At 52.7% G+C, this 21,819-nt stretch overlaps 1 protein-coding gene across 3 annotated transcripts in view; it reads right to left on the bottom strand.

Moving 5' to 3' along the window:
- Positions 1-20,951, bottom strand: part of ITPR3 (inositol 1,4,5-trisphosphate receptor type 3) — an 84,219-nt gene extending 63,268 nt beyond the window's left edge. For all 3 annotated transcript variants that reach the window (XR_010321927.1, XM_064284688.1, XM_064284694.1), the window contains exons 1-2: positions 20,731-20,951; positions 1,630-1,700 (exon numbers count right to left, since the gene is read on the bottom strand). Coding sequence is in view for 2 of the 3 variants with exons in the window: in XM_064284688.1 (XP_064140758.1) it covers positions 1,630-1,700; positions 20,731-20,819 (160 nt within the window). In the remaining variant the exon portion in view is untranslated. The remainder of the gene's footprint in view (positions 1-1,629; positions 1,701-20,730) is intronic.
- Between the last annotated feature and the right edge of the window lie 868 nt (positions 20,952-21,819).

Raw genomic sequence — 21,819 nt, 5'->3', positions numbered from 1 at the left:
AGGGAGATGGGGAGAATGGGTACAATTTTACATTGTGTGGTCAGGGAGGCCTCTGAGGATACAGGCCCTGAAGCTGGTGAGGGAGGCGGCCATGTGGATATTTGAGGTAAGAACATTCCAGGCAGAGGGAACAGCAAGTGCAAAGGTGCAGAGGTGACAGGTGGCTGAACACAAGGGACAGCAGGTGTGGCTGGAGGGGCGAGAGGTGAGGAGTCAAGTAGGAGAGGGGTGAGGGGTAGGTGGTGAGATGAGAGGGGGTGATGGGTGGGTGGTAAGGTGAGGGGTAAGGGATGAAGTAGGGGAGGGGTGAGGGGTGGAGGGTTAAGGCGAGAGAGGGACAAAGGGTAGGCGTTGAGGTGAGAGAGGGGTGAGGGGTGGGTTGAAAAAGGAGTGAGGGGTAAAGGATGAGGTGAGAGGGGGCTAGGGGAGAGGGGTGAGGGATGAGGTAGAAGAGGGGCAAGGGGTTGGAGAGTGAGCTGAGAAAGGAGTAAGGGCTAAAGGGTGAGGTGAGAGAGGTGGGGGGGACCAGATGTGTAGGGCATGTAGGACCTCCTGGTGGGGAGGGGGTGCCTGGTGCCAGAGGCAGTTCCCACATACCCAGGCACGTCCCAACCTAAGATCCCAAACAAAGCCCCCACTCAGAGGCCTGTGATGGAGGCAGGAACAGAACAGTAGACATGGGGCCCCTCTGCAGGCTGAGAGGAGCCCCTCTATCTCTTCCCACCTCAGGGTCACCTCCTACACTCTGATTGATGGACAAAGACCAAGCCGACAGACAGCCAAGATGCCACAGGACTATTATATCCCACTCACCTCCCAGCATGCCTGGGGAGGACAACCCGAGCTAATCTCCCAGAGAGGTAGAGCCTCGTGGGCAGATGTGGTAGCGGCGAGCCCGACATGTTCCTGCTTGCACCCACCCTGCCCAACACGCCCAGAATCCATCTGTGTGGGCCTTCACTGGTAATCACAACAATAACACCTTATCCTGGCTTGGCACGTTCATAGGCAGGAATATCATTTAATCCTTATACAGGCCCACGGGCCAGCTGGAAGGGGCTGGGGGGCCCACTAACCATGGAGGACGTAGACACTGAGAAAGAAGGCACCTGACCAAGGTCAGTCAGCAGAGCCGGGACTAGGTTCTACACCCCCCTAGGGCAGGAAGCACCACATAGCATGGGGTTGGGGAATCAGCAGGGTTCAGGGAAAGGGTTCAATCCCATCATCATACAAATGAGAATGAGGCCCAGAGAAAGGCTCTCACCCTGGGCCTCCCAAAGCCTGAGGCAATTCTCTCTTCTATCAGTTCCCTCAGAAAACGTCCAGTCAGGCAAACAAAGAAAGCCCTGTGGCTGGTGGGGAGTTGGGAGGAGAGTGCCCCCCCAGAAGTGGGTGTGTGCCCGGAAGAAGTAGGACATGGCCACAGAAACAAAGGGAGAGTCCTGCTGTGCAAAGATTGTGGCACTGCAAGCAGACTGGGATGCCATATCCAGCAGTGTGAGGGCTTCAGGGCAGGCCCTTATTAATTCAGCCTGCTGGGGTTGAGTTGAGGTTGAATGAGTGCAGTCCCAGGCCCAGAACTCAGCAGCTGGGAGGGGAGTTAACAGTGGGAGTGGGAAGTCTTACCTCGGAACTTCTTAGGGGGGTTGTCCAGGTCCCCAGCCGCGGGCTCCACCACACAGCGGTCATCCACCAGCCTGGGGGCAAGGGAGCTCGGTCAGTGTGAGAGAGAACACCCATCTCCCCACAGCATCCCTCCCTCAGGGTGGAGGACTCCAGGGCATCAGAGAGGCCCCCAAAGCAACTTCCTCCTTCACCATGGAGTCATTCTTGGGTTACACATAGCCCTCTCTTGGCCCCACTGTTAAAACGCAAGGTCTCTTGGGGTGAGGTTGGGGAAGTCCATGCACCTTACATCCCCAGGAAGAGCACAGAGACACACCCAGCCCACCCCCGACACACCCTCCACCCTCAAGGAGCTGGAACTGTCCTATGGGGGGGCGGTCTGCTGCATCTAGGCTGTCCTGCACTGCTGACATAACTCCTTCATAGCCCTGGGAGCCTGCTGCCCAGCCCTGAGAGGACAAGAGGTGGGGGAGGAAGGGACAGAGAAATGAAGTGAGACAAAACCAGAGACAGACACAGAGAAAGAGGAAACAAGAGGTAAGTACAACAAGGGAGGGAAAGAGAGACAGAGAAAAGCAGAAAGACAGAAATTAAGTCAGAAAGACAGAGAATGGGAAACAGAGGCAGAGAGAGCCTGGAGACAAAGAGATGAGAAACACTCATTAGTGAGACACCAAACTAAGGGGATGAGCCTTGGGTCTCAAAGGCAGGACAATGAACCTCATTCCTCCCAACCTTCAGTCAGGGACCATTTCCTACTCTCCTCTTTGGCCCACCCTTCCAGTTGCCATTGAATCCATTCTGACTCATTGAAACCCAAGTACGTCAGGGAAGAAATGTGCTCCACTGGATTCTTAAGGCTAATTTTTCTGAAGTAAATCTCTAGTCTTCCTTTCAAGGTGACTTTGGTTGGAACTAAACACCAATCTTTCAGTTAGCAGTCAAACCCATTAACCATATGCCCCACCCAGACTTTTTTGGCCCACCCTAGGGCCTGGAATGCCCTCCTTACAGCCATTTAAAAAAAAAAAAAACCCAATGCCGTCAAGTCAATTCCGACTCATAGCGGCCCTATAGGACAGAGTAGAACTGCCTCATAGTTTCCAACGAGTGCCTAGTGGATTTGAACTGCTGACCTTTTGGTTAGCAGACGTAGTTCGTAACCACTATACCACCAGGGTTTCCATAGCTGGGGTTAATCCCGCACCTCTGGAGGCCATCCACCCATCTATCCATCCATCCACCCACCCAACCACCCACCCTTCCATCCATCCACCCATCCACCCATCCATCCACTCCTGTGCTTAAAACCCTTCGGTGCCTCCCCATGCCTCTGGGATAAAGTGGTGATAATCACCCACCATTTCAGAGGCTAACTCATCTCCATCACTGCACATCTGTTGTCTTGGAGTTCTCACCAACCTCCCCGAAAGGGGCTAGTCATTAGTGTCATTTTACGGAGGTAGAAACTGAGTCTGAACATTAAATAACTTGCCTGAAGTCACAGAGCTAATTCTAAATCCCATGCTCCTGTACCTCCTCTCCCTGAGTTGGCTAACAAGACCTTTTGTGATCTGACCTCCCCAGCCTCACAGTTCTCCTGTCCCAGTTGTGCTGAACCTCAGGCTGATCCCAAGTTCCCTGGACCTATTAGGCTCTAAAAAGACAATGCAGCAGTCTGCAACGCCCTTCACACCCACCTCACAGCAGCCCCCGCAGCCCTAGGCCTAACAAACCTCCATTCATTCTTCTACCCTCAGTTCTCTTCTCACCCCTTTTTGTGAAGCCTTCTGTTGCCCCTGATTGCTGAGGCAAACAGTAGAGCTAAGGTCTAGGGTCTCTCAACTGCAGCACAAGCAGGGTGTATGCAGCCACCAACCCTGCAGGGCATGACTCGTTGGCCATAAGGGGCCAATACTCACTATTGAAGCTGACCTTGCTGTGTGTCTATAAGCGATGTTCCAACTAGTGTGTAACCTGTAGTTTTGGGGGTTCTTTCGAATTTTTTATATTAACTCATTTATTGTCCTTTAAGTGAAAGTTTACAAATCAGGTCAGTCTCTCATACAAAAAGTTATACACACCTTGCTATGTACTCCTAGCTGCTCTCCCCCTAATGAGACAGCGCATTACTCCTCTCCACCCTGTACTCTCCGTGTCCATTCAACCAGCTCCTGTCCCCCATCTTCCTTCTCACCTTACCTCCAGACAGCAGTTGCCCACATAGTCTCATGTGTTTACTTGAGCCTAGAAGCTCACTCCTCACCAGTATCATTATCTATCTTATAGTCCAGTCCAATCCGTGTCTGGAGAGTTGGCTTCAGGAATGGTTCTAATCTTGGGCTAACAAAGAGTCCAAGGACCATGACCTCCAGGGTCCCTCTAGTCTCAGTAAGACCATTAAGTCTGGTCTTTTTACGAGAATTTGAGATCTGCATCCCACTGTTCTCCTGCTCCATCAGGGGTTCTCTGTTGTGTTCCCAGTCAGGGCAGTGATCGGTGGTAGCCAGGCACCATCTAGTTCCTCCAGTCTCAGGCTGATGGAGTCTTGGGTTTATGTGGCCCTTTCTGTCTCTTTGGCTTATCTTTACCATGTATCTTTGGTGTTCTTCACTCTTCTTTGCTCCAGGTGGGTTGAGACCAATTGATGCAATTTAGACAGCCGCTTGCTAGCATTTAAGACCCCAGACGCCTCTTACCAAAGTGGGATGCAGAACGTTTTAATACATTTTGTTATGCCACTTGGCCTAGATGTCCCCTGAAGCCATGGTCCCCAAACTCCCATCCCTGTTACTCTGGACTTCAAAGCATTCAGTCGTATTCAGGAAATTTCTTTGCTTTTGGTTTAGTCCAGTTGTGCTGACCTCTCTTATATTGTGTGTTGTCTTTTCCTTCACCTAAAATAGTTCTAGTCTACTATCTAATTAGTGACCCCTCTCCCTCTCTCCCTCCCTCCCCCCTCTCATAACCATCAAAGAATATTTTCTTCTCTGTTTAAACTATTTCTTGAGTTCTTATAATAGTGGTCTCATACAATATTTATCCTTTTGCAACTAATTTCACTCAGCATAATGCCTTCCAGATTCCTCCATGTTATGAAATGTTTCACAGATTCATCATTGTTCTTAATTGTTGCATAGTATTCCATTATGTGAATATGCTATAATTTATTTATCCATTCATTGGTTGATAGGCACCTTGGTTGCTTCCATCTTTTTGCTATTGTAAACAGTGCTGCAATAAACATGGGTGTGCATAAACCTGTTCGTATGAAGGCTCTTATTTCTCTAGGATATATTTCAAGGAGTGGAACTGCTGGATTGTATGGTAGTTCTATTTCTAGTTTTTAAGGAAGCACCAAATCGATTTCCAAAGTGGTTGTACCATTTTACGTTCCCACCAGCAGTGTATAAGTGTTCCAGTCTCTCCACAACCTCTTCAACATTTATTATTTTGTGTTTTTTGGATTAACGCCAGCCTTGTCGGGGTGAGATGGTATCTCTTTGTAGTTTTGATCTGCATTTCTCTAACGACTAATGATTGTGAGCATTTCCTCACGTATCTGTTAGCCGCCTGAATGTCTTCTTTGGTAACCTGTGCTTTTGTTGGTGACCCCAGACCTCGGCTCAACACCTTCTTTGTTCAATCCCCAGTCATCCTTTGGGTCTCCCTCCCTTGTTTCTGAAGAACCTGGTCCTGGCCTCTTATGCAGCCATGTCTCTTTCTACTGCAATTACTTGCTGTATCCACACAGTGAGTTTCTTGAGGACAGGACCCTTGTGTTTTTCCCTTTGGAATTACAAGCACTTTGCACAATGCCTGTGGTCCATAAAAAGAATAATAATAATACTGTCATGGATTGAATTATGTCCCCCAAAAGAATATGTGTATCAATTTGGTTAGGCCATGATTCTCAGTATTGTAGAATTGTCCTCCATTTTGTGATTGTAATTTTATGTTGAAAGGATTAGGGTGGGATTATAACACCACCCTCACTCAGGTCACCTCCACAATCCAAAGTAAAGGGAGTTTCCCTGGGGTGTGGCCTGCACCACCTTTTATCGCTCAAGAGATAAAAGGAAAGGCAACCAAGCAGAGAGTTGGGGACCTCATACCATCAAGAAAGATGCACCAGGAGCAGAGCACATCCTTTAGACCCAGGGTCCCTGAATGAAGAAGCTCCTTGTCCAGGGGAACACTGATGAGAAGGCCAACAGAGAGAGAAAGCCTTTCCCTGGAGCCAACGCCCTGAATTTGGACTTGTAACCTACTAGACTGTGAGAAAATAAATTTCTCTTTGTTAAAGCCATCCACTTGTGGTATTTCTGTTATGGCAGCATTAGATGACTAAGACAAACAGCAATTTCGTTTCTAATACTTGACATATGAAGTTGTTTAATTTTCTAAATTCATTTAACTCTTATTATTTCCATTTTGCAGGCAGGGAAACAGACTACAAAGAGGTTAAGAAAGCTGACCAAGGATACACCACACCGCCAGGAAGCAGCAGAGCTGGGCTTTGAACCCAGGCCATTTAGCATCAGAGCAGGTGCTCCGGACCTTTGGAGGAGGCAGCGGGCAGCTTGCCCCGTGAGGGGACTCTCAGTCTCCTTTCCTCTCCCCAACCTCCAGCACTGGCTCAGTCCTTGGCCCTCCTCCCTTCTCCACTTGCACTCATGCCCTTGGTCATCTCAGCCATACTCATGAGTTCAAAAGCACCATTTGCACACTCACTGATACTCCCAAATTCACCTCCTCTGGTCCTCTGCTGAACTCTAGACACGTAGACCTAACTGCCTACTTGATCTCCACACTTGGATGTCCACAGGCATCTCAACTCTGCAGGTTCAAAAACTAAGCTTCTGGACTCCCACCTACACGCACCTCCCTTGAAGTCCTCCCCGTCTCAGTTGATGGCAACTCTATCCTTCCAACTTGGGCCATGTTAGGGACTGAATTGTGTCCCCAAAAAATAGTGTTGTAAATCCTAACCCCTATATTTGTGGAGGAGCCCTGGTGCCACAGTGGTTAAGAGCTCAAGCTGATAACCAAAAAGGTCGGCAGTTCGAATTCACCAGCTGCTCCGTGGAAACCCATGGAGTAGCTCTGCTCTGTCCTATAGGGTGGCTACGGGTCGGAATCTACTCAGTGGCAAGGGGATTGGTTTTTCTCTTTATACTTGTGGATGTAATTCCACTTGGGAACAGGGTTTTCTTTGTTGTGTTAATGAGTCTATATCAGTGTTTAATGTGTCTTAAGGCAATCACTTTTGAGATATAAAAAGAGTAGATCAGGCACAGAAGCAAGCCAGCCCAGATGGAGGAAGCCAGATGCCACACCACATGAAGATCACAAAGGAACCAAGGGAACAGAAGCTGGAAAGAGACAAGGCCCTTCACCCAGAGCTAACAGAGGTATCGAGTCTTCCCCTAGAGCTGGAGCCCTGAATCTGGACTCTAGCCTCCTAAATAAACCGTAAGAAAATAAATTTCTGTTCATTAAAGCCACCCATTTGTGGTATTTCTGTTATAGCAGCACTAAGTAACTAAGACAGGCTCCAGGCCTTGGACTGATGCTTGGCTCCTCTCCTCCACTCACCACTCACACGCCATGTCTCATGGGTCAGGAAACCCTGAGGGCTCCATTTCCAAACAGATTCAAATCTGACCTCCTCTCATCACTCCCACCAGCACCCTGGTTCAGGCCCCCAACAGCTCATTGGTCTCCTCCTTGGTCTCCCAACTCCCCCATAAACCCTTGCAGCCTGTCCCCACGGCAGCAGAGGGATCCCTTTAAAAGGCAAGTCAAATCAGGGCAGCCCTCTGCTCAGAAGCCTCCAGAGGATCCTATCTCACTCCGAGTGAAAACAAAGAACTCAAAATGGCTTAACAGACTCCCCATGATCTGCAGCCCCTCATCTCTCTGACCTCATCTCCTCCAGCCCCACAGCCTCCTTCATGTTCTTCAAACCTTCCAGGCAACTTGGCACTGGCTCTTTCCTCTGCCTAGAATGCCCCGTCCCCAGACACCCTCGTGGCTCCCTCCCTGACCTCCTTCGGATCTCAAATGACCCATTCGAGGCCCTCAAATGGAGGGTAACTTAATTATCAAATTACTCTATTTTTATAATTATTTCTTTATATTTAATTGTATTTTATATTATAAGCTTAATAAGGAAACCCTGGTGGCGTAGTGGTTAAGCGTTACAGCTGCTAACCAAAAGGTCGGCAGTTCGAGTCCACCAGGCGCTCCTTGGAAACTCTATGGGGCAGTTCTACTCTGTCCTATAGGGTCGCTATGAGTCGGAATCGACTCGACGGCACTGGGTTTGGTTTTGTAAGCTTAATAAATATATTAAAATATTTTAATAATTTATACATTAATAATTATTTTTAATTATTAAAGTATGATCATTTTAAATAGGATAGAGACCCTCCTTCCCCAACCTACTTACAATTATAAACCAACTGCTTCCTCCCCCACTTCTTATCATTTCCCTGCTTAACTGTTCTCCATAACACTTATCCCACCTCACCTGCTATAAAAACCCTATAGCCACCCTATAGAACAGGGCAGAACTGCCCCATAGGGTTTCCAAGGAGCAGTGGGTTGATTTGAACTGCCAACCTTTTGGATAGCAGCCGAGCTCTTAATCACTATGCCACCAGGGCTTCTGACCTGCTATAGGTGTTACTTCTTTGTTCACCAGCCCCCACCCCCAGCCCAGGGGATGTAAGTTTCATGAGGACAGGGCTGTGTCTGCTCTGTTCCCTGCAGTTTCTCCAGCACTTAGACTGCCACCTGGTGCAGAGCGGGCACACCAGGAATACATGTTGAATGAATTAAATCATGTTCCCAGCTGCTGAATACACGAGAAGTAAAAGATAAGGTCCCTGCCTCGTGGAGTGTAAAATCTCATTGAGAAGACAAGTCACATACTCAGAAGAGTGAACAACACGAGAAGTATGTATTGGTGCCAACCAGTGGTACCAGATGTGGGTTTTGTCAGAGTTCAGAGCTTGACCAATCACAGAAGGTGTGAAGGACGACGCAGGAGCAATGCAGAGCATTGAAAAATTCATAGAATTTCCTGTAAGACATTAGTGAATCAGATGAGCTGGTTGTCTCTTAGCACAGCCCTGAGGGGAGGGGACACAGGATGAATAAATTTTGATTGAGTGGGGAGAAAAAAGCATTGATGAGGTCCTGGCACTGCAAGGGGTGCTGGATGTCTAAAGGTCAACATAACTTGGTGAAACTGAGGAGAGGCTGGGAGAGCCCCCGAAGTAGCCCACCATCTTTGCCAATCCACAGGGCCTTGTGGAGGGTGGGGGGCAGATAAAGAAGGCCAGAGTCCCCCTCCTCAGAGACCCTGCCTGAGGCGGGGAAAAAAAAACCCTTTCTATCCCAACCCCCCCACACTTCCCCTGGGAACTCTTTGTCTGGGTCATATGTGCAGGAAACAGACATGCAAAATCGGACGCCTTACACACTTTCCCTAATCCCTCTGGCACAAATCCACTTGGTCATTATGTGGATGTCCACCTGTGTCTGCCCACGCTCTCACAGCTTCAGAGTCCTGAAGTCTCCGACTCAGTCCCTCCCAACCCCAGTGCCCAGCGGGGCTGGAAACCCAGCAATGCCCTCAAACGCAAGTCACGTGGAACAGCTGCAGCACATCTACAAAGCCGGGCACATTTGGGAAGTGCACACTGAAGCCAGCTAGAGAAGAGGATCAGTCAGGAGGGGCGCCTGTCCTCCAGAAGGGTTTCAAACAAGGTTGGAAGGAAAACATCCCAGGCCTGCTACTGAGAAGGGACAGGAAGTCTGTATGATGGATCAGAACAGAAAAGGAAGCCAGGTGCTAGGGAAAAACAGCGGGAAGGGGCACTCCTGGCAGACACCAGGAAAACAAAAACAGCAGTGAGGACTTGAGAAGCTTCCTCCAGGGCCAGCAGCATCAGCACCACCTGGGAACTTCTTAGAGATGCAGAACCTCAGGCCCCACCCAAATCTGCTGAATCTGCATTTTAACAAGATTCCCAGGGTGATGTCTATGGAAGTAAGACTAAGCCCGACTACATTCTGTACCTCGCCCCAGTAAACTTGTCAGGATATTTGCAAGGCCTCAAAGGCCCCTGAAAGTCCCTGAGTGGTGTAAATGGTTTGCACCTGTTTTTTTTCTTTTACTAACCTAGGTTCCAATCCACACACAGACGCCGGGAAATAAAGGCCTGGCAACCCGCTTCTGTAAATGTTCCAGCCAAGAAAACCCTATATGGAGCAGTTAGTTTATTATTTTTTAATTTAATTGGTTAAAATGCCCCCAAATCAAAAAAACCAAACCCGGTGCCGTCGACTCATAGCGACCCTAAAGGACAGAGCAAAACTGCCCCATAGAGTTTCCAAGGAGCGCCTGGTGGATTCGAACTGCTGACCCTTTGGTTAGCAGCCGTAGCACTTAACCACTACGCCACCAGGGTTTCCAAAAACGCCCCCAACACCACTCAAAAGCCTCACGGGCACATACTCATTAGGACTAAGGCATCCTAAAAAGGTGCTACCAGGTGGGAGGGGCGTAAAGCCATTAAGAGATTAGCAAGAAAGCGCTTATCAGATGGACTACTGGAGACCTGGGGCCAGGAGGAGGTCCTAGGGCCGGGGCACCAAACAGGTAAGTTTTCATGGAGGAGACGTCCAGAAGGCGAGGCCGCGAGTTCCGACAGCGTCTGTTTGGTGGCTGTCCAGTGCCCGGGTTCCACCCTCAGGACGCCCAGACGCCGCAGACAAGCGGAGGCAGCTGCGCGCTTTCCGGGAGGCCCGGCCCTGGCCCCGCCCCCGCCCCCGCCCCCACGGCGGAGCGAAACTCGCCGTCCCACGTGCAGCCGTCGCCCCGGCCTGCCTCCGACTGCGAGCGGCTGGGGGGACGCTGGGCTTCCGCCAGGCGCGCCCTGGGGCGCTGGTGCCGCCGCAGGCGGGGCGGGTGACGTGCCACCTGCGCCTGCGCCTCCCTCCCCTCCCGGGCTCGCTGCCGCGGGGACTGGCTCCGGGGACCCCTTCCCACTGGGTCGCACCATTGTCCCGGGCCGTAACCCACCCCCTCTTGGCCTCCCTCTGTTTATTAAGCCAGGCCAGCCACAGGTGCCCGGCGTCGGGTGCGCACCTGGCTCTGTAACCAGAGCCGAGCTCTCCAGGGGAAACGAGCCGCATCGGCTCACTTCCCCTCCTGAGCGCTTCGGCTCCGCCCAAGGTCCCGGGAAGGGCACCGCCTACCTCCAACCCTCCGCCCACCCACTGATCTCTACACGGTCCCGCCTCCAAACCTTTGGCCGTCCAAGTCCTGCCATCTTCAGCGCTTAGGCCGGTACGGAGTTTCCTGCTCGTCCCCAACTACAGCCATTGCCTGTTATCTAAAAGCCCGTGACATCCCAGCCAAGATCACGTTGGTAAAAACAGTCCCTCAGATGTGCAGAACACCTTATAATTTGTAAATGGCTTTACATCCGAAGCCTCGTTCCCTCCTTTCCACAGCCCTGAGTGGAATTATAGAAGCTCACAGAGTGGATGGGGCCACCCCGACCACAAAGCTGGTCATTTGGTGGCACATATACGATCCAGATCTCCATTCAAGGAAACCTTACTGCGTGCTTGTTATACGCTGAGTGTGGTCCCCACCCTCAGGGAGCTCATTCCACCATGAGGAGGGTCCTGAGGACAAGAGCTCCGTCCTACACCCATGCCCCCGTAGCCAGCCCAGCTGACACTCAGAGCCCTAAGAACAGTCCCTGCTATGAGCCTTCTGTCCACTGGAAGATGCAAGACCAGCTGGAGCCTGCACTGGGCAGGGCTCAATGGGGGCATCAGCAGAAAAGGCAGGGGGATGGAGGTGAGAGGAGGAGGATCTGTCTGGAGGCCTGGGCAGGGCCACCCTGGACTCTCAGGGGGAGGAGCTGATTGGCAACTCTGCTCTAGAAGGGTGTGAAGGAGGGTGCTGTCTCTGGGATGCCTGTGGAGTCTGCACCCCAAGACCTTGGTCTGAGGGAGGAGGGAAAGCCAAACCATCCCAGGACCTGGGTGGCCCTATTCTGCCTAGGGTGGACTTTGAGATCCTGGTGGGTGCCCTGGAAAAGGCAGTGGGAGGGTCAGTGCTATCTGGAAAGATTAGATAAGGAGGAGGAAGAAGGGAGCTAGAAGTGGGGCAGGTGCTAAGTCAGAGGCGCCTCAATCAAAACCTGTACCTACCAGCTTGACCACCATCACAGCAGCCAGGGGAGGGGGAATCACAGACTGAGCAAATGCCCAAGGGACCATGGACACCCCTCTCTCATCTAGTCCAACCTCCTTTGTCTATGGCTGTGAAAACTGAGGCTTGGAGAGGAAGGAAACCAACCAGTCCAGGTCACTCAGCAAGTTAAAGGAACAGCCAGTTCCAGACCCCAGGTCTCCTGACTCCCAGCCCAGGTCACTGGCCACCACCCTATAATCTAGGTCAGACCCAAGGAAGACCACTTCCAACAGTAGGCACTGTCAGAACACTGGGATGGGCTAGCTGTGGATGGGAGGCACTGGGGACCCTTTCTCCAGGTACCCAAAGTCACACAAGCTAGAAGGCGTGAGAGGAGGAATGCTGGAAGGAACCGATTCCTGGCTGGCATCCTGAGTCATCAGCAAAAAGAAATTCATGCCTGCATCCCTGCAAAAACGTCCAACTACCGACCTTTTGGTTAGGAGCTGAACTCAACCACTGCGCCACCAGGGTTCCACAACATGTGTAATTTACCATAAAATATTTCCACAAAACCAGATGCAGCAAATGTAGCAAAATGTGGACAATTATTAGGTCTGAGCAATGGGCAAGGTCCCTAGGTAGCATAAATGGTCTGTACTTGACTACTAACCTAAAGGTTGGCAGTTCAAACCCACTCAGCAGTGCCATGAAAGAAAGGCCTGGCAATCTGCTTCTATAAAGATTGTGTTGTTGTTGTGTGCCATTCAGTCAATTTCGACTCATAGCAACCCTATAGTACAGAGTAGAACTGCCCCATAGGATTTCCAAGACTGTAATCTTTACAGGGAGCACTCGTGGCGCAGTGGTTAAGAGCTCAGCTGCCAACCAAAAGATTGGCAGTTCAAATCCACCAGCTGCTCTTTGGAAACCCTAGGGGGCAGTTCTACTTTGTCTTATAGGGTCAGTATGAGTCAGAATCAACTTGACAGCAATGGGTAATCTTTACAGAAACAGACAGACACGTCCTTCTCCCACGGAGTGGCTGGTGGGTTCAAACTGCCAACCATTTGGTTAGCAGTTGAACTCTTAACCACTGCACCACCAGGGCTCCTTCCATAAAGATGACAGCCAAGAAAACCTTATGGAGCAGTTCTACTATAACACATGGGGGCGTGATGAGTTGGCATCAACTTGATGGCAACTAACAGCAGGTGGTGGGCATGTCTGTGTCTGAAATGATTCTATCTTTCCTGATTCTCTCTACCTTACACCGCGGACAGGTGGTGAGGGGTCAAGGCAATGGCACAGATAAAGGCGGAGCCACCCACTGTCAATGCTCTGTGTAGTGTCTTTACACTGCCATCATCATCGTGTCTGGGACACAGACTTCATTCTCCCTCCTTGACCTATATCACCCCTGTCACCTGTTTCTACATTCAGTCAGACCCTGGAAAGCCTGGCTTTCCTACAGGCTGGAGGAGGGGGTGACAGCTGGCTGAGTGATGGGGAGAAGGATTTGCTAACCAAATATATACAGGTGTCTGTCTATAGGACACCTGCAGCTGGTCCTGGGCTCAGATTTGTGTTTGCTGCCCCTTCTGACTCTGCCCACCTGCCAGTCAGAAAAAAAAAGAAAAAAAAAAAAAGTACCTTTACACACCCCTGTGATCATTTTACTCCCCTACTCAAGCCCCTGCAATGATTCCCTCCTGCCTGTCTCCCCAAGTCAAGACCCCTCTGTCTGGCTCTCAAAGTCTTCTGAGAATCGGCCCCACCCAACCCCAATTCCCAGCCCACCCCCTGTAAATGCCCAGCCTCATTTCTGCCCCCACACTTTCTGTTGCACAGCCCCCAGGCTTGAAAGGCCCTGCAGGCTTCTCTCCAAGAACCCAGGCGACATGACCCCAGGCAAGTCATTTTACCTGAGCCTGGGGTCCTCCTCACAGCAGGGAACTGGGTACCACTACCACTCCTGACATGACATGCGAAGGGGGCCTCAGAGATGACATTCAGAGGCTGTAGATGAACTTACTGGAGCTCTGGGTTCTGCTCTCCTCCCCGCCCCCCAGGCCTTCTGCTGTCCCCTCCCACAGCATCCACTCCCAAGGAGGGACCCCCCCAGCTCCACATGGGCTGATGTCTTGTGAGCAGCGTTGGAAGGAGACACGCAGAGACTCCAGACGTGGGTGCAGGGGTAATCGAAACCCAGAATCCTTCCCCCAAGCCGAGCGCTCTCTCGGTAAAGGCTGGCGTGGCCCCACCCTAAAATCCAGCACTTCAACCCACCCCCAGCCCAAGCCACTGCCCCACCCCACAGCCCCACTGGGCCAAGCCAGGGAGGGAACTGCGGGGTCAGGAATGTAGGGCAGGGCAGAGTGAGTGAGTGGCTGAAACAGGATTCTTTGGGACAGAGCTAGATGCAGCCTGAGGCCCAAGGTGGGATCTTGGGACTGGTTCAGTCCTCAGGCAATACCCACATGGCCCCTCTCAGCTTCACCCCCTCTCCCCAACACATCACATCAAGGGAAGGTGAGGCTGGTCTTACTCCCCACACCCCCTGTACACCACTGCCAAACACATGCCATGAAGTGGTTCCCATTTCCACCCCCTCCCTACCCCACCACCACCACCAGGGACAACACACAGAGTTAGAGAGATTGCCTTCCTTTTGATCTTAGAATTCCACTTCTGGGAGTTTATCCTGAGAGGATAACTGGACAAGTGTTTGGGCATGTACAGACAAGGATGTTCAGTGCGAATTGTTTACAACAGCGAAAACGGAGACACAGCCTAAGTGCTGAATATGAGGGATGGTTCAATAAATTAAGGTGCATCAGACCATGGGATACAATGACATGTTGGCCTGGGAAAATACAGCTCACCGAACCCGAAAAAAGACAGGAGACAAAACCAAATGCAAACGTGCAGTGTGATATTGTTTTGTAAACATTTAGTTATGTATACAAAAGACTAGGAAGAAAAAAAAAGGCCAGAGGTCTTACACAGAATGCTAATATGTTGGCTGTAGTGTTACAGATAAATTTTATTTGCATTTTTCAAGTTTTCTCCATGGAATATTATAATTTTTTAATCAGAAAGAAACGATTTGATATAATGAGTCTGTGGCTAGGGCTAGATGAGGCCAAGGCCCTGCCTTGGGGTACCGGCAGGGGTAAGTCCAACATCTCATTCCACTGAAATCACAATGAAATGAAAGCCAAGGGCAGATCTGAAACCCGCCTGGGGAATGTGGTTAGCACAGGAGGGGCAGTCCTACCTCCAGCAATTACTCTGTCCCAGAGACTTAAGGCTCAAAAGGCCCTTATAGGTCACGTCTCCCAGGTCCCCACTGTAGAGGATGGACACAGAGAAACCAATGGTGTTCAGAAACCAGGCCCCCTTTCAGCCCACCAGGTACCACCCCACTACTCATTCATTGCCCAGCCTCCGATCCTATTCTTGGTACCCCCAAGACACCCTCTGCCCACCATGCCCATCTCTAGATTATCCCAAGGTCCTAGGGGCCCTGCAGAAAAGTTAGGCTCGGGAGGAGGAGGACAGTGGCAGAGGGAGAATGGGGGCTGAGTCTCAAAAAAATAATGCAAGAAAAGGGGCTGGGGGCTGCAAAATAAACCTCACAATCTCCCGGCCCCTGTTGAGCCAGCATGTATGAATCGTACTATGGGGCTGCATGCCAGGCGACAAGGACTCCACGGAACCCCAAAGGCAGCAGCCAGGAGCAGTGAGGAGAGGCCCCATTTCTGAAAGTGGCTAAAGAAAAAGGGACCCTTTAAGGTCATCCTGAAATCCCACTTGTCTCCTAAACCAAGCTGTACCCTGGAGGGTAGGGGCCAGCCTGATCACTTCATATCCAAGAGCCTATCCCGGGGCCTGGCATACAGCACAGGCTCCATGAATGCCGGAACTCTCTTCAGGAAGCCTTGCTGATCTGACATCTGCACCTATGGAGGCAGGGGTAGAATTCCTGCCTTCCATGCCAAAGACCTGGGTTCCTTTCCTGACCAATACACCTTATGTGCAGCTGCCGTCTGTCAGTGGAGGCTTGCGCATTGCTATGATGCTGAACAGATTTCAGTGGCGCTGCAAGACTAAGAAGGACTAGGAAGAAAGGCCTGGTGACCTACTTCTGAAAATCAGTCAATTTAAATCCTATAGATCACAACAGTCCAGTCTTCAACCCATTATACACACGACGGAGACCAGGCAGCACTTCATTCCGTTGTGTGCAAGGTCACCATGAATCAGGGCCATTTCGATGGCAGCTAACAACAATACAGACCTCACTGGCAGGCTCTGACGGAAACCCTGGTGGCGTAGTGTTTAAGTGCTACGGCTGCTAACCAAGAGGTCGGCAGTTCGAATCCACCAGGCGCTCCTTGGAAACTCTATGGGGCAGTTCTACTCTGTCCTATAGGGTCTCTATGAGTTGGAATCAACTTGACGGCAATGGGTTCCTTGGTTGGGGGCGTGCTCTGAGTATGAATGCTTTGTTCCTAGTTAAAGTCTCATGTGACTAAATTTTACCTAGACTACAAACTCCATGAGGGCAGGAATGTGTCCTATACCTTCCTGAGCCCTGGCTCCCACCTTTCATTCAGGCCCTGCCAAAATGTCACCTACAGAGATCTTTCCTGACCATCCTGGCCAAAGATTCACTGCCTACCACCCCCTATCTCTTTCCCTGCCTTACCATTCTTCAAAGTTCTTATCACTACGATATAATATTTGTTTTAGTCTTCTCCTTCTAAAATGTAAGCTCTTCAAGAGCAGGAACTCTGTCTTGGTTACTACTGAGTCCCCAGTGCCTAGAACAGTGCATGGTACATAGAGGGTACTCAACAAACATTAGTTGAATGACTTAATGAAATCTGACAAGGGCTAAGAGCTGGGCTCCAGAGCTGAGGAGCAGGCAGACCCGACTGGCAGGCTTCCTCACAACCTGACAACTGGGAAAGGACTTCAGAGCAGGGATCCCAGCCCTGGAAAGACATTAAAACCATCTGGGGAGCTTCTAAAACATCCAACACCCAGACCCCACCCCTAAGATATTGATACAGTTGGTTTGGGGGTGAGACTTGGGAGCTGGAATCTTTTTAAGTTTCTAAAGTTCCCCAGGGGATTCTCGGGTGCTGCCAGAGCACCTTAGGGGACATCCAGGCTGACAGAAGCAGGGTCTTGCAAGAGGAACAGAGAGGCACCCTTCCTGAGAGCCATGCCCCTGGGGACCAGGGTTTGCTCCACATTTACCCTCACATCTTCTGGGTCCTGACTTCCAGTGCTTACCCTCCTGGCAAGCAGGTCAAGCTGGAAGGTGGACAGGGAACTCCATGGTGGGGAGGTCCCTTCTGACCCTACTCCCTTAATCACCCAGCCCTGGGCTGTGAGCTCCAGAGGCCCTGAGAGCCCCCCACCCCTTGGTCCTCCAAAGCCCAGCCGTGGGGTGGGCAGCGGCAGTGTGATCAACAACAGGAAGTCAACTTCAAGACCCAGCACACCTGCATTTCCCCGATTTACTCCCTGTGGGTCTGGGGGCTGCAGTTCTGGCCATTCAAGAGAGACCTTCAAGGGACTGGTGGTGAAACGGCAAAGGGTCTGCCTGCCAGTTCCCCACAGCTGCTGGCCCGGAGCCACCGTAGGTCTTCCACCTTGTGCTTGCCCATGAGCCACTCCAGCCCTGGCCTCTGCTGCCTCCCACCTGGGTGAGGGGTGAGGCAGGGGCGCAGGGCACAGGGCACGCTCTCCTGCCGGGAACAGGCATGGGCCTGCGTTCCCCTGCCAGCTGGAGGTCTCAGCCCACTCAGGGATTCACTCCTCAAATCCCTCCCACCTCCCAGCCCAGAGTTAATGTACAATCTTCACCAGGAGCTCTAATTATCCAGGCGGCTCTGACCGGCCTCCTCCATTGTGTCTGCTCACAGGCCTGATCAAAACCAAAGGCTGCCCAGCCCCCTCTGTCACCAAGGCTCTCCTTCCCAAAATCCCTGCTAAGTCGGCCCCTCTGCCCACCACAGCCACCCTGTCTTCAACAAATTCATTTCATCATTACTGGATACCTTCTGGGTTTCAGGCACTGGGCTAGCCTGAGAAATCACTCAAATCACCCTCCGGGCTCCTGGATACGGGCACCAACAGCCCCACTGAAGGTAGAGAGGGCCAGAATTGGTAAGAGGCAGAAAGATTCTGGAGGAGGACGGAGTAGAGAGAGAATCACTTAGAGCAATGCTTCTCACACTGGAACGCACTCAAATCCCCTGGGGACCCTGTTAAAATCAGATTCTGATGCAGTTGGACTGGGATGGGGTCCAAGCCTCTGTATTTCTAACAAGCTTCTAGGTGAGGCTAAGGCTACACTTGGAGTAGTGATGACTTCCAGTGCTTAAAAATCATCCATTCATTGACTCTCAAAGTTCCCAGAAGGCGGGAAGTACAGCTCCCCTACTTGCCCCGAATCCCCAGCGCCCAGTAGTGCCTGTGGAGGTGCTGAGTGGATGAACGGTGTAATTAATTAGTTAATCCTGGCAAAGTGCCCTGCGTCAGAGAGGCCTACAGGGAGACCTCTGGCTAACTGCAAAACAACGTTATTAGCACCGGAGAGGGGTTTGTACAAAGCAGTGCTAAAGCACAAAGGAAAAAGGGTTAACTCTGTCCCAGGTGAGATCTTCCAAAAGAAGCCACACTGCACTAGGTCTCAGGGAGCAGGACAGATTTACCCAGTGGAGAATGATGAACGGCAGGGGCAACAGAGGAGCAAAGGTAAAGAGAGGCAGCATGGAATGGGTTCCAGGAATCAGGAGTAGTGTGGTGCAGCTGGAGCTCTGGAGTATGAAGAGGGAGGTGAGAAAAATCCAGAAAACTCGGCTGGGGCCTGAGCATGCCCATGCTAGAATGCCAGGCTGGGAAGGTGGGAAATCAGGAATGTTGGAGGTGTTTGCACAGGAAAGGGGCGCCCTGGGAAAGAAGGGCTCTCAGATGTCACCAGGTCCTGCCCCAGGATCAAAGCGGACTGGAGGACCCAGCTTCCTGGGCAGGAAGGGCTAAGGGAAGAGGGAGTGACATTATGAGGCACCAGAGGGAATCCCCTCTGTGGGGATGAGGCCTGCACAAGGGCACTCAAGGGGGAATAAGATGATGTTCTCTGAGTCTGTTAAATTCCACAGGTGCTTAAAAAGCACCCACTGTGTGCTCAGCTCTGAGCCAGGCTCTAAGTAACAGAGGAAATGGTCATTCCCTGAAAGCCTCCAGTGCTGCTCAGGTTCTGTCTACATAGGGAGGGGGCTTTCTACACCATCCAAGCTCCCTATACCTCCATGATCCCAACACTCTCCACACCCTCCCTTTGTCCCCTCAGCATTATCAGAGGTATTTGCTGTGCACTACTATGTGCAAGCCCTGGCCTCAGGCAAAAGCCCTGGATGGGGGAGGCCAGCACAGATGCTGGCCCTGATGTGGGTCCACTCTTATCCTTTGTCACACTCACAGCACAGGAGATGTCAGATCGTGTGTGTGTGTTGTGTGTCTGTTGTGTGTGTGTGTGTGTATTGTGTGTGGTAGGGGGGTTGGTGAGTGGCCAGGGGATTCCACATCTGAATGAGGAGGTAAAGGCGAGGCCTGGGGTGTGCAGAGATAAGGAGAGCAGGGTATGCTACAATTCCCAGATCAGAAGCCCCTGCAGGCACAGACAGTTCTCCAACCCCCCCACCCCCCCCACCATCGATTCCCTTTCCAGCAGAACTGAAGCTAAACTTTCAACAACCCTGAGAGAGACCAAGTGAGCCAGACTGTCTCTGACCTCCCAAACTCAGTGATCCAGAGCCAGCCCTGAGCTGAGGGTGCCAGCGCTGTCCTCCAAAGCCCCCAGAGATGAGGCACCTCATGACAAACAGCAAAGCACGGTCAGCAGAGGAGGGTGGGTTCACCCCAAAGGGCAGCTGTGTGTGGTGAAGAACATGAGATTCAACTAACAAGGGCTCCAAGACTGAGAACGGGACAAAGGTGTCAGGCCCTGCCCTCAGTGGGAGCTGGCTGGAGAGATGGAGGAAGCACTCAGCCCACCTCCACCCCCACCCAACTGCTCCTCTGAAAATAAACCCCTTCTCTCTGCCTAAATCCTCTCCTGCCCTATCCATGCTTCAGGCCTGACCCTCTCCAGGGATGTGAATTGATTCCCTGTTTATCCAGCCCAGACCCTGGGGGGTGGCAGCCAGAATTAATTATGTTTGTAAAGTACTTGAGAGACCCTGGGACCAGGGACCAAGGGCGCCAGAGGAGCAGCGCAGGAAATTGACGGAGGGAGGGGAAGAGAAGGGTAACTGCTGCCTGGGACCTGGGACGCCTGAAAGGAAGAGTTGAGAAGACACTGCTACTGAAGGGGGATGGAACAGAAAGAGCTGTGGGGAGAAGATGTGACTCCGCTAAGGGGCCACAGGATGCAGAATGAGGATTCCGGGCTCAAGGCTGAGCCTCACCCGCTACAGCTCTGCCCATGCCAGTTCCCAGCGCATCCAGGCCCGGATGCCCTTCCCCAACTCTGGCCCCAGCCACCCACCTGCCGGACCCCGGGACCACCTGCAGAGGAAGTCTCTGGCCCTCCGCCTCTCTGAAGAGAGCTGAGGGTGGAGGCTTCGCGGAGGGAGCCTCCCACCAGCTCCGGCAGGGCGCCTATCTCCTACCTGAGCAAACATTTCACTTCCTTTCTCTAAAAGAAGGAGGCGAGCCATTCTCTCCGCTCTTCGAGGCTGGGGACGCCCAGCACCTCCGCCGGGGGGTGGCGGCGGCGGGACGCACGCATCTGGCACCCGGACCCACCGCGCCCCCCTCCCCGCCCAGGCCCCCCTCGATCTCGGTTCACTCACCCTAAAGTGCTGATGAAGCCATTGACCGAGCCCTCGGCGTACAGAGAGACAATGTCCCCGATATGGAGAAAGCTGGACATCTCGCTCATGGCTGCTGCCCTCCGGGGACCGGGGCGGCGGGGACTCCGGGGGGCGCGCTGCTAGGCTCGGTGCTGAGGACAGAGACGTCGGGGGCGGGCAGGGGGAGGGCGCCCCCTCCTTAGAGCAGGGCGCTTGGTGCGGCCGCAGCGGGTTGGTGGCCGGGGGAGCGGGAGGCGGCGCGGCGCGGCCCGGGAGCCGGTAGCGGCGTCCGGGTGAGGAGGTGCCCGCGTCTCGGCGCACCGGCCGCCCGCCCGCCCGGCCCGGCCCGCGCGTACCTGCAGAGTAGAGAGAGCAGGAAGTCTGGGGCCGCCACACACAAATGCAAATCCCGCCCGGGAGGCGGGGAGGCCACTCCCCACCCCACCGCCCCCCCGCGCACCCAGCCCGGCCCGCCCGCCGGCACACGTGTGCGCCAGCCCGCCCCTCGGCGCCTCGCGCCCCTTGCGCGTCCGCACCCCAGGCTCCCGATCGTCCAGTGCGCCGCCTGCCCTCCCGACCCCCAAAGACGCCCTGCCCGACTCCGGGGTGCCCCAGGACTCTAGGGACCCCCCGCCTGCGGGCTCCCCGGGGCGGAGTTCCAGCTCCAGCAAGTCCCCAAACGGACTCAGAGAACCGCCATCCTCCCGGCTCCTACTCCGCCGCCCATCTCTGGGAGGTTCAGCCGTAACTCGGGACACTCCGCCCTAGAGGTCCTAGAACTGCTATCTACTCCCCAGCCCTTGTATTGTAGAGCTCCAGTTGGGGCGCCTGCGGAAGGGGGAATCCAGCGCCCTCGCAGGCGCTACCACCAGCCGCGCACCAGGGACGCGGCTGTCTGCCGGCCAGCGCGCGGTCTCCATGCCCATTTGAGAGCAGTCTCGCGCCGAGCCGCGCGCTCATTCCTTCGCGGCTCAAATCGAGATTCATTTTTCTCTACGTGAAAAGCCTTTCCATTGCACAACAGAAAGTGCTCGGGCTTGGAGGGGAAATGAAGCAATGGGGTGGGTTTTGTTTTTTTCTCTCTGCATT

The sequence above is a fragment of the Loxodonta africana genome, chromosome 1 (assembly GCF_030014295.1).
Source record: "Loxodonta africana isolate mLoxAfr1 chromosome 1, mLoxAfr1.hap2, whole genome shotgun sequence".
In the NCBI taxonomy this organism is placed as follows: domain Eukaryota; kingdom Metazoa; phylum Chordata; class Mammalia; order Proboscidea; family Elephantidae; genus Loxodonta; species Loxodonta africana.
Note: the sequence above shows the minus strand (reverse complement) of the source record. Positions and strands in the feature narration are given on the sequence as shown.